General features: G+C 36.6%; 1 protein-coding gene across 7 annotated transcripts in view; it reads right to left on the bottom strand.

Moving 5' to 3' along the window:
- Positions 1-12,447, bottom strand: part of LOC125068588 (neuropathy target esterase sws) — a 35,762-nt gene that overhangs the window by 2,498 nt on the left and 20,817 nt on the right. For 4 of the 7 annotated variants that reach the window (XM_047677773.1, XM_047677802.1, XM_047677792.1 and 1 more), the window contains 14 exons: positions 11,814-11,970; positions 11,352-11,510; positions 11,106-11,224; positions 10,613-10,726; positions 9,717-9,899; positions 8,932-9,087; positions 8,383-8,502; positions 7,676-7,862; positions 5,024-5,140; positions 3,877-3,997; positions 3,697-3,787; positions 3,043-3,251; positions 2,546-2,690; positions 1,988-2,038 (listed from right to left, as the gene is read on the bottom strand). In XM_047677773.1, coding sequence (XP_047533729.1) covers positions 1,988-2,038; positions 2,546-2,690; positions 3,043-3,251; positions 3,697-3,787; positions 3,877-3,997; positions 5,024-5,140; positions 7,676-7,862; positions 8,383-8,502; positions 8,932-9,087; positions 9,717-9,899; positions 10,613-10,726; positions 11,106-11,224; positions 11,352-11,510; positions 11,814-11,970 — 1,929 coding nt within the window. Of the gene's footprint in view, positions 1-1,954; positions 2,039-2,545; positions 2,691-3,042; positions 3,252-3,696; positions 3,788-3,876; positions 3,998-4,445; positions 4,563-5,023; positions 5,141-7,675; positions 7,863-8,382; positions 8,503-8,931; positions 9,088-9,716; positions 9,900-10,612; positions 10,727-11,105; positions 11,225-11,351; positions 11,511-11,813; positions 11,971-12,447 lie in introns of all 7 variants that reach the window. The other 3 variants (XM_047677783.1, XM_047677818.1, XM_047677811.1) reach the window with 3 other exon arrangements.

Here is a 12,447-nt window from a genome sequence, read left to right as displayed (position 1 = left end):
AATCTTACTATGTCAGAGGACATAATATGTAGTTACGTCATATTCTTGCGTTCACACGTCTAATATTCGTCAGACCACTGTAAAGTAATTATAAAAAAAATCTAAAGCGAGTGTGAAGCCAATGAATTAAATTCTAAAATATCTATCAGTGTCTTATAAATATGTCAAAGATACCTTAAATTTATCGAATTAAACAATTTAAAGGAAAAGTGCAAATAATGACTTAGTTTTAATTTTGTGTTTTGAATTAATAAACTATTTTTTCTAATTACAAACAGAAATCGTCTTACAAAAGGGGCAGAATGAATAAAACAGTATTTCAAAACAATTTATCGACAAAACAAAACGAAGAAATATTTTTTGACAGTGACATTTCTTATGTCACAACAAACACTACACATAATCCTTTATAATCATGTAATTAAATTAAACAATTGACATTAACTAACAAAAATAGATAATCTACCTACAATGTGATTTTCATCGTTTCCGTTACAGACATATATTAAATACCTTCGTTACAATAATACAAATTCACGCTCACAAGAAATTTTCATAAAATCGAACCTACCCGATTTTAAGTTGAGTTATAAAAAATACTAGACAAGTTACTGAACCTCTAGTGTTTAAAAGCTTATGATGAACCTAAGAAAACCTAAAAATACATTTTACAAAACTCTTTATATAGGACTAGACATTATTCTTGAAGCAATTGTAATCGATTACGAACTATAATTAGACGATATCGATATGTTTCATGTATCGAATATTATAGGAATCATAACCGATTAAAATGAGTACACCGACAAACTCTTTAGTATCATGATATAGATATATATGATATAAACCAGTATATAAACAAGACCTTTCGGAATATTTTATTTATCTCCAAGCAACAATACAAGATTATATAGATGATAAAAATCGTGGAGCTAATACTTTTTGAATTCCATCTACATTCCGAACCGGTGGTAGCATCACTTAATATAGTTTGTAAAATGAAGATTAAAAATGCTTGTAAAAGCCTCCTTGAATAAAGCCTTCACATGCCTTTACCAAAAAATCTGACAGCTGTCAAAATATATTTCTTTGATTTATTGTACTATATGTATTGATGTAGATGAGACATACATTGAGATACAAAGAGATGGAGAGAGAAAGAGAGAGAAATGAGATAGTACGTCCCAACCTTACTTTATAAAAAATATTATGTTATTGTAGGAATAATTCAATTAAACCAGACTTATTTAATATCGGATTAAATTATGTTAATTTTAATCTTGTTTTATATATAATAAATTTAATTACATATTTTGTGAAACAACAATATTAGATATAGAAGCTACAAATAACTAAGCCGTTAGCTTTAACAAATATAAATAATGTTCCTGTAAAATACAATTGAAATTTAATAAAATATCACCAATTCGACACAAAAACGAAGAGCCTCTCGAGCTAAAATGAGCCCTAATAGGCGTTTCGAGTACTAGAGCCCAGTAGTTAAGCTGCGTTTACAACAAACGACACAAAGCAAGAAAGCTAGCCCGGTGCATTGTAGGATAGTAGCAATTAGAATAAATAGTATGCTGGAAAAGTAAGATATATACTGATTAATGTGAACGTGGCTTTACTCGCTGTAACGAATACAATGAGATAGAAAAAATATTTTTCTGGTTCATATTAAGTTTCCCTAGAGCAATAATAATACTAGTGTTTAATGTTGAAAATATAAAAAGGATTTTTTTTTATTACATGGATTATATCGAGTAGATATTGTTTAGTTCCTATTCATGTAAACATTTTATGATGAATGCCTAAGATGGACATAAAACATTTTTCACTATCTCAATCCAATCGCTATCGCAAATAAAATATTTTTCCCCAAAAGCTCAGAGTGCACCGTCAACAAAACCAAAAAAAAAAAAAATTATAAAAAAAATGGCTAAACCCAAACTAATGTGCCTCGTGCAGCTCAATAAGTGCCCACCAGTTCCGTGTCGCTGATCCACGCACCGCCGTCCTCTACGCTTGACGACATCTACAGTACAAAACATCGTATTCTTCATTCGAGATATAAAACTAAACATTTCTTACCCACACACGGATTGTAAGCTTTTCACTGAGACCTAAAGATGGTTCACACCAAGAGACACAATAAGCGAAGTAGTAAAATGGTTTGGTTTAATATTTACAAGATTTTTGAGTTTAATGTTAAATAAAGTGAGACATTTATACCCGGTTAAAGTATCTGTACAAAATATTTATAGCATATCATAAACACTTATAAAAAGTAACCCTCTTGATGGAATCAATTTGTTCATAAAATAACTGCTCTAACTTCTTGAGAAGGCTCACGGACGGGGACTGCTGTTGCCTAATTTATAAACAATCATTATTAATACTGAAATATTTAAATGCTCATCTATTTATCTAGGGTTAACGTCATCGTTTCGCTCCGTTAATATTTTAAAAAGTCGTAACATCCCCACGAAGTCTCCCGAAGTCTACACGAAAGCACGTCGGCACAAGCAAAGTCGGCACTCACCTCGAGGAGCCCCCCGCTGGGCTCGGACGCGTACCCCTCGAAGTGTCGCTGGTCGTCGTAGTCGGACGACGACGACGACTCGTTGTCGACGTCTCGCGCCGTGCGCACCGAGCACACCATCTGCGCCAGGTCCGTGAACGTGTAGCTGGAACGTCAGCGTCAATATGGTATTAGTATCATCGATTGCTCGCATCCATTCTGTGTAATTGGAATCGGTGTGGCGTTTCAGAGCAGTCCAGAGAAAAAAGTCGGCGAAACTGTAGGTGGGGGCTAATATTTTAGTCAATGAAAGGAAAACAATGACGTTCCAATAATAAAAGTGAAATCTGAATATTATCCAAACAAACCTCTCAATTTAGAAGTTTAAGAAAGTTACTCAATCGTTATTTATAGGCATCTCAAAAATATTCCAAAGGAGATAAAAAAGGTAGTGGTGACCACTCATCGTCAGGTGCCCATTCGCGCGGCCGCCTAACTACGACACAAAGGAATCTCACTCGGTGAGCGCGGGCGGCGCGTCGTGGCGCCGGCCCTCGGCGGCGGCCCCGCTGACGCCCCCGCCGCCCCCGCGCCGCTGCCCCTCGAAGTAGGCGGAGCCGTGTCGGTAGCCCACCTCGCGGATTTCATCGAACGACCCGAACTGGAGCGTCTTGTACGCGTCGATCGGCGGCCGGATGTATTCGCAGTAATCGGATTTCTTCACTTCCTGAAAAATATCAAATGAAAAAAAAAATCTAGTAATACACAAAAGTTAAGAAAATATGACCTTTTCACATGTTCGACCGTTTCCAGGATGTGTTGCGAAGTATATTGTAGGAGCCCCTTAATCTCACACCACATAAAAATGACATTTACCATTAATACCACATACCACGCTTCACTAGAGGTTTGTGTATTCAAGTAGATATACATTGAAATAATACGCATATGATAAAATCCACATCCGAGATGGTCCAGTGATTAGAATGCGTGCAACTTAACCGCATGCCTAATTTCAATGAAATTCTACCACATGTGTATCCCACCGAGCCGCATTGGAGCAGCATGGTACTCCTCAAAGGGGAGAAGAGGCCTAAGCCCAGCAGTTTGACATTTATAGGCTGTTAATAATCCACATTTTTCATAAATATAAAAAAATATTTTCCACTCACCTCGAGCTGCCGATTGCAAGATACATAGGCGAGTCTACTCTGAATGTCGGGAAGATTCGGAACTTTAACGGGTGTCGTGAATGGATTCCATCTGAAACATTTAATAAACAAACATTATAAATCAAGAAAATATTTAAATTAACATAATAAGTCCGAGGGTATGATCTGATGGTATTTTACCGTTTCCAAAGTAACCACCAGCCCGACAGGTCGTCTCCATAGTTTGTGAGATCGGTATCGTCTTGGGAACCCACATCAATAGCTAGGATGTGTTTGGCACCAAGAGATCTCATTACATCCGCTGGAAAAAGAAGTACATTAATATTACTCCTTAAGGAAGATATTATATATTTTTACTAGAATTTTATAAGTATTATAGGAATAACAAAACTACTGTTAATAGTGAGATAAATATTACAAGTATTTTTTAATATTTAGTTAAATCGATTGAGCCAAATTGACCATCTATATATGTATATCATCTAAGATGTTGATGAATTCAATTCCCGCGCCAATAATTATTCTGACTATTGACTAACTCACCAAAAATACAAAATAAACAAAATCAAATCATTATTTGCTCGTAAATCATCATTCGCTTGCTCTTATCCTGTATGAAAAACTGACCAGACTGACTGAAAAATTCACCAGACTTTAAGGCCCGATGCGTTCCTGGTGCTAGCCTGGGAATATTTTTGCTACATAAATAAATAATTTCTATTCAATAGTACGTAAGACTACACACCAACCTGGTACATTGTTAACGTAGCAACCGTCCAAGAGCAGATGACCGTCGGAGGGATCACAAATCGGTGGAAATATGCCTGCGATGCTCATCGAAGCGCGACAGTATCTCCATAACATGCCTATTTCAAACACTGATGTACAATTTTGTCCGGACAATTCGTTGTTACATGGCAATATCATGCATTAGCGATTGTCCAAACAAATGCCAGTGTTGTCATCACTTACCTTTGGAAACTGAGTGTAAATATTTAATGGATGAACATTTTATATAAATTAGTTTAACTATAAAATTATCTATGGATTTCAAAACGACCCTACGCACAATATGACCGACAATTCTGCCGTTAAAAAAGAAGACCAGACCGTTCAAGAAAAGTAGTCTACTACGAAAAGAGACAGAATAAGTGATAAAGAATTCAAACAAGGAAACTACTAAAGAATATTTACACTCAGCCTAAAAACGATCGCTATGAGGCTTCATACAACGAACAACCTTTTCCGATTTGTCGACTTATGAACGCACGTTTTCTACTGTCGTTTCGTCACGAACGATCGAAACGGTGCGTTGTGATTGGTTTACCTGGGAGGTTGTTGACGTAACCGCCGTCCAATAGGAGGTGGCCGTCTACTGGGTCGCAGAGAGGGGGCATGTACCCACTCAGCGACATCGAAGCGCGAATGTAACGCCATAGAGAACCTGCGGCGCGCGCATTGCTATTAATTATTGCTGAAGGCTTTCTTAATTTAATTTTAGCCTATTTTTATATTAAAAATTAATGCATATCCCAAGTAGGACGTTCTGAATTTGAAATAAGTAAATATATTATGAATTCTCTAGGCAATATTATAGAGATTTAGAAAAATGTAGCCTCAATTATAATTAATTATTATAGTTTAATTCAACTCTACTACCAGCCGTACCCAGTGCAATTTTCAGTGCAAAAATTATGAAACGCCTATAAATATAAAAACAATTCTGTGTCTGTCGATTGATGTATTAACACAATCCATGGAAAGGAAACAGTGATATGAGGAAGGAAGTACTTGACCTAAAATACAAAAAAAATATATTTAATTATATATCTAAAATTATAAAGTAATTAATTACATAATTAAATTTATCATTGTATTAAATTACATTAATATTTTTTCGCTTGAAATCATACATGTTAAAAAAAAAAAGTTTTTTAAAATCTTACAAAAAATACAACGAAAGCTTACAATGAACCAATGAAATATTATTTAAACAATAACTAATTACTTTGCTGGCGATGAAGGCGATGATGATGAAGAAACGTACATGCTAGAAATGAAACGACGTAAACACCAAAAAAATAATTTAGACTTAGTGCTAACTATAAGTGAATCATGCAAATAATATTTAGTAACTTAATCCACTATAAAAGACCTTGGAATTTCTCTCCCAATAATTAGTTCACATTATGGATGTATCGTGAAATTTTATTTATTAAAACGAAATCTATATTAGAATTGTAATATTTCTTTATGTTCTAATTATTTTATTACCTCTAATATATGCATGCGATAATCAACTCTAAACTTAGACGTAGAGTCTAAATTACTATGACGATAACATAAAGGGAATCACTACAGTGATGATAGTTTAAAACAAAGATAAAATGAAAAAGAACCACACTCATGCATAGACATGAAGATGGAGACGTGTTATGAAGGCGAATGCAACATGAACGATAAATCTATTAATCACTTCCAACCCGACATTGTGGACGTATCGAAACAATACTCTACATATTAAAATATCTCCCAAAAATTGTAAGCGTTATTCTGTAAACCAATCACAAGCGCTCGTTGTTTTTTTAACATATAATTAATTCAGTAATGACAACACAAAGCAAATGTCGGATTCGTTTTAAGAAAACAAGATACGATAGCTTTTAATTTTTAAATTAAATAAATATATGTGTGGGGGGGTAAATAGAAAAAAAATCAATACTAGCGTACACTTAACTTCGTAATTGGTAAACACATCAAAGACACATGAATGCAAGTGAGTGTGGTTATGAAAAAGACAAAACAATATCACTGTAGCGGAATTAGCGGTGACTAGCGAAAACTCCGGACGAGGGCAAGAAATTATCGTTTACTTGAAATCTTTTTTATCTATGATTCCCCCGTCGAAGTCCTGACGTCACTGTCACCATAAATATTGACGATCGTATGATGGCATAGACAAATCCGCGGTGCGAACAAAATAAAACATAACGGAATAACATCAAAGATATATAAATATTGATATATTTTCTGGCACAACTGGTCAGCAGGACGCATCGTGTTACACAAATAAGCGAAACTTGCATGCATTAAACATTAAAACGTGACGAGAATCATAAAATGTTTTATCGTGTTCTTGATATTGTATTTATGTCCCTTGTCCCAAAAAAAAAAAAAAAAAACACTATTAATAAATAAACAATGTTTGGGTTAGAGGATGTGCTAAAGCAAATTGTAATCACAAAATAAAACAATAAACACACAAAAAATTTCCTGTCCATGAATGTGTTGTGTTAATTAAATACATATTATGTAAATACAATATGAATAAACTTAATACATGTTGGAGTCAATTTGCAGTCTTTGGAATTATGGAATCTATGGCCTATTCCGAACACGTGGGGAGTACAGAGTAATAAAAAAAAATTGTCTTTGAAATGACGCGATATCATTGGTGGAATGGTTGGTATTCATTACGGATACGCGAAAAATATAGCACTTGGAATATTTCGGTGAAGTTGTTATCGCACATCAGAATAACGTATTGTTAATCTTGTAGTACAAGTATATATTATATATAATATATACTTGTACTACAAGAGTTTGTAGTGCAGAACAGCAAAGATATTATAAAATCTTATGGAGTATGTAATTCTAAGGTTTGTTTATCTGTACTCCATCGAGTGGATGGGGGGGGGGGGTTATACTAGGTAATTTATTATCAACTACGGCTCTTTGAAACAAAATCAATTACAAGGGAAAATTATTCCATATAAGCTAATGTAAATAAAACAAGGTATATTCTGAAACTTGGTACTTCAACTCGTATAAATCCTTATAAGAAATATTTATAAAATCAATTATCATCCGAATATTAATGCAGATAGTTTATTTCATAATAATTTTTAGCTACGCAATGACGCTTGTCTACATAAACGGTTTAATCAAATCAAGATTCCGAGAAGATTTAAACACTCACCGTGCCGATGGACTCTCATACAGCTAGAACTGATGTCAGTGGTCACGGTGAAGTACGGTAACCACAGATCCTCAATGTGGACCTCGCCGTATGTAGTTTTAATGGTAGCGTTGAACTGTTTCCCGGAGAACATGGATGTGGCGGGATACGTAAGGTCAAGGAGCTGTTTACCCCATTGCGTCATTTTCTGGAAACATTTCGAATAATAAAAGCAGATGTTGTGTTCCGGTTTAAATGGTGGGTAAGCCAGTGTAACCACAGGTACGTGACACATTGGCCATGTGAGGAATGATTAATATTTCTCACAGAGCCATTATCTATGGGCGGGGGTGATCACTTACCATCAGGTGGCCCAGAGACCTGTCCGCTACCTATATCATAAAAAAAAATGTACACATAATATTGTATGTCATATCGTAAAATTTACATACAATACAGAAAATAGTATTTGTTTATTAATAATAAGTTTCTCAATTTATCATTGCTATGTAAAGTTGATATATTCAACTTTTACCTTTTTCCAAATAAATACTATGATAAGAAACATACGAGTAATTCATCCATACTTTTTTAGCATAATGTTGTAGGTACCAATTCTTATAATTATAACTATTTATTTTTAGCAACATATTGCTAATTGTTTGATCAATTAAACTTACAGTAAAATAATTTACTGTCGATAGGCAGTGACAAAATCTCAAACCTACTTTCGACCATTCTCTAGCCTTCTGCGTAACAGTTGTGATATTACGTTCCATACACCACAGCGCTCCCATGAATGCTCCGATGCTCACTCCACCCACCATATCGATAGGAATGCCAGCTTCCTAAAATAAAAACAAAGTACATCAACATTCATGTACACGCTGCCGGTCGCGTATATGTACACGCTGCCGTCGGTCGCGTATATGTACACGCTGCCGTCGGTCGCGTATATGAACACGCTGCCGTCGGTCGCGTATATGTACACGCTGCCGTCGGTCGCGTATATGAACACGCTGCCGTCGGTCGCGTATATGAACACGCTGCCGTCGGTCGCGTATATGAACACGCTGCCGTCGGTCGCGTATATGAACACGCTGCCGTCGGTCGCGTATATGAACACGCTGCCGTCGGTCGCGTATATGTACACGCTGCCGTCGGTCGCGTATATGTACACGCTGCCGTCGGTCGCGTATATGTACACGCTGCCGTCGGTCGCGTATATGTACACGCTGCCGTCGGTCGCGTATATGTACACGCTGCCGTCCGCGTACCTGTATGGCGCGTATCATGCCGACGTGCGCGGCCCCGCGCGCGCCGCCCCCGCCGAGCACGAGCCCCACGGCGGTGCCGGTGAGCCAGCGCGCCAGCCGAGAGAAGTCCGAGTGCACGCTGGCCTCCGACATCAGCACCTTGCTGTACAGCTCGCTCTGCAGTAGAAGTGAGTGACGATCTTTTCAATTGATCAATTTGTGACTCATTACAGGCTAACAAATTGTAAAGTTCAGGAATAAAGAAATTAATCAATTTATTATTTTCAAAAACGCTAACGATAATGTATTAGTTAATTAAATTAAACAATTGAGTGAGATTTCTTATAATTGATGATCGCGTTCGTACGTTATGATAACGAACAAACTTTACGGTTTATATTTGAAGCTAAATAGTGTTTACAGTCATTTTATAATAAACAGATTAAAAAACATAAGATGTTAAAATTAACAAAAACGATGATATAAAAATATGTATCTGGCAACATCCTACTACTTTATAAAGATTAAAATCGATACTCGATATCTCGTTTCAAAAAGAAAGAAAGTCAGCGGGTCTTTTTTTTGTCAATTTACAAATATTCAACATGCAAAGAAATAGCCAGGAGGCGACCATTGCTAACTTGCATAAGTCTTGCTACCAACTTGTGAAAAATTCACGAGTGAGATACGAAGTGAATTCATACAGAATCGCACTGCAGGACACGAACGTGAAAAGCAATGATTTGATATGCGATTATTACATCGACTTTAGTAATACCGGCTATTAAATATAGTTTATCACTCACAATCCGATACTGGCTCTTCCTGGTGAACATGCGGTGCGGACAGCGCACGTGGTGGTGCTGGCTGACCCACGTGCGCATGTTGAGCCAGTGCACGGTGCCCGAGGGGTTGGGGCCGCCCTCGCGGTGCAGCAGCACCAGCTCCTTCTGGGTTCGAATCGCTAGACGTTCGATTTCTTTTTCGATCTGTAAACGTTAAATAAATAAATATACTTGAAAACTTTAAAATGAGTGGAGTGGAGGATTGGAGTCATATATCAAAAAATATGAGTGACCAAGAGAGAGGGACCGGCAGCGTATATTGGGTTTTATTTCATAAATTATAATATACTATGATAATATGTGAATATATTCTGGAATGTACTGGATATCAATATTAAAATTTTAATAGGTTACTAAAGTTGCACACAGACGACCACGCCGTGACCAAACTTTTAAATTATTAATAAATAAAAAGAACTTCTAGTAAATTAAAACTAAAGTAGCCAGAGCATTATAAACAGAAATTAAGAACGTGGAAACTCGACGCTTCGGTTATTAATTGACAATGACAAGTTATCGGTATTCACGTGCTTTAATTACTAGGCGATCTCGGCTCTCAACGATAGCTTAAAATTCTTACGTTGTCTATGAACGAATTTGACTAATAGAACATTTGCTCTGTTTAAATTATATAAATCTATACTAATATGATAAATGCGAAAGTAATTCTCTCGGTCTGTCCGTCTGTTGCTCTTTCACGGTCAAACCACTGAAAATAATTCGAAAAAAATTGTTGAAAGAAGCTCGTCCTCCAAGGACATAAGACTTGTTTTTCATATCTAACACCTCACGATAAATCCCTAAAACGCGGACGACAACTAGTTATATAAATATATGTTAGTTAAAACAATAAATACTTTTCCGATGCTTGGCTGCTTATCTCCCAAAGCGACGATCAAAATGCAGTCAGCTTGACGAATGCAACGCTGGGTCCACTGCGTGAGGCTCGGGTCGCACTGATACAATGCCACCTTTGAAAAAATACAAAAACACATTCTCAATTCGGGCCGTGAGGATTTTAATATTGTATGGAAAGGCCTCATTACTTTAAGCTTATACTTTTATTAACAATCCATTTCATTTACATATGAAACACACGGGTACACACACATGAACACGCATACACACAACACTCACGCAAACTTCACATCAGTATTCTGTTGAATTTATTCCTTTTTTTAACGCATACTTTGTAGTTAAAATAAAACAAATTACTATGATAGTATGAATGTTTTGGAATATATTGAATTAACAATAAATAAATAAATTTTCTAATGTGAAAATAACAAACGACACTCAATAAGTAAATACAAAATTGAGTTCCAGATGTGAGTAATTCGAATTAGTTACCTTATGTTTGTCCTCCTGCTGAGCGAGCCAGGAACTGAGACGGTATTCGTTGTTGGGGTCCATTATAGTGAGACCCAAGAGTTTCCTTATCACGTCCGACGTGAGACGTACGGTTGGTCCTGCGTGACAATCATAATTTCGTTAGTAAATAAATACATTTTATGACAGAAGACCTTGGCCGATGGCACGGTGTGCGTGTGTGCGTGTGTGCGTGTGTGCGTGTGTGCGCGTGCGCGTGCGTGTCACCTATGGCGCACAGCGAGTGGTAGAGTTCGTAGGTGAAGGCGGTGAGCGGCACGTCGTCGCTGACGGGCACGACGGCGACGGTGGAGAAGTTGTGCTGCGACGCGCGCGACTCCATCGCCGCCGCGCCGCCCAGCCCCGCCGTCGGCTTCTGCCACGAGCCTGCCGCCAGACACACGGGTTACGCCCGATCCGATTATAGTGGACAATGAAATGACTCATTTCTGCTGTGTTACATAGCAATTACATAATTATGTTTATACTGTTTCTATATATCATTCTGCCGTTTATACAATTAGAGATATATAAAATTGATAAATACATTACAGCTAACTAAAAATAATATATAATCTCATTTACACAAAAAGGATTTAATAATAAATAACACATTAATTTATAAAACGCACTAAATTAAATTAAACTGTGTTGTTTAAAATTAAAATGGTATTAGAAGTTCAAGCTTACCTAGGATTCTATGTCCCAGCAAGTTTATGAGCCTCGTGACGACCACCGGGAATCTCAGCTTAATCGCGTTGAAAAGACCTTCTGGAAGCTTCGCTAGTTCGGAATCACGGACAGCCATCACTGTTGTACTGCGACGAGTTTGTGTCACCATTTCAACCTGTGCCGAAAATAAAATGATAATGGTACTTGGTGACCATCCTCTGACAACATGGGTCGTTGTATATGGTCATAGTAAGAACATCTTTGCTTATTATTCACGTGATAAAGGTTTCATAAGACAGTTACTATTTTCCCAATAAGTCAATTACTGAATTATGAAACTAAATAATAACTAACATGGAATGGACTAACTGACAGACAACGAAGAGTCGGTGGATCCGTAAATTTGAGATTAAGCACAAGAGGTCCTGATATAACATAAACTTACTATGAAATATTTTTTGAAAAAACACTATTTGGGTTAAGAGGTACGAGTTTGGATAGATGCTCCTTTTTCGTAGTATTTCCTTTTTAAATTGTAAATTAATGTGTCCGTTTTAAGAAGTCGTAGTTTCCCAAGATAATACCGACATATTGGATCATCAAACACCAAATATTTAGTTTTGCATGTCAAGTAATGTTTTTCACTGGATGA

The sequence above is a fragment of the Vanessa atalanta genome, chromosome 2, assembly GCF_905147765.1.
Source record: "Vanessa atalanta chromosome 2, ilVanAtal1.2, whole genome shotgun sequence".
Classification (NCBI taxonomy): Eukaryota; Metazoa; Arthropoda; class Insecta; order Lepidoptera; family Nymphalidae; genus Vanessa; species Vanessa atalanta.
The sequence above is the reverse complement of the archived record's forward strand: the minus strand, read 5'-3'. Positions and strand labels throughout refer to the sequence as shown.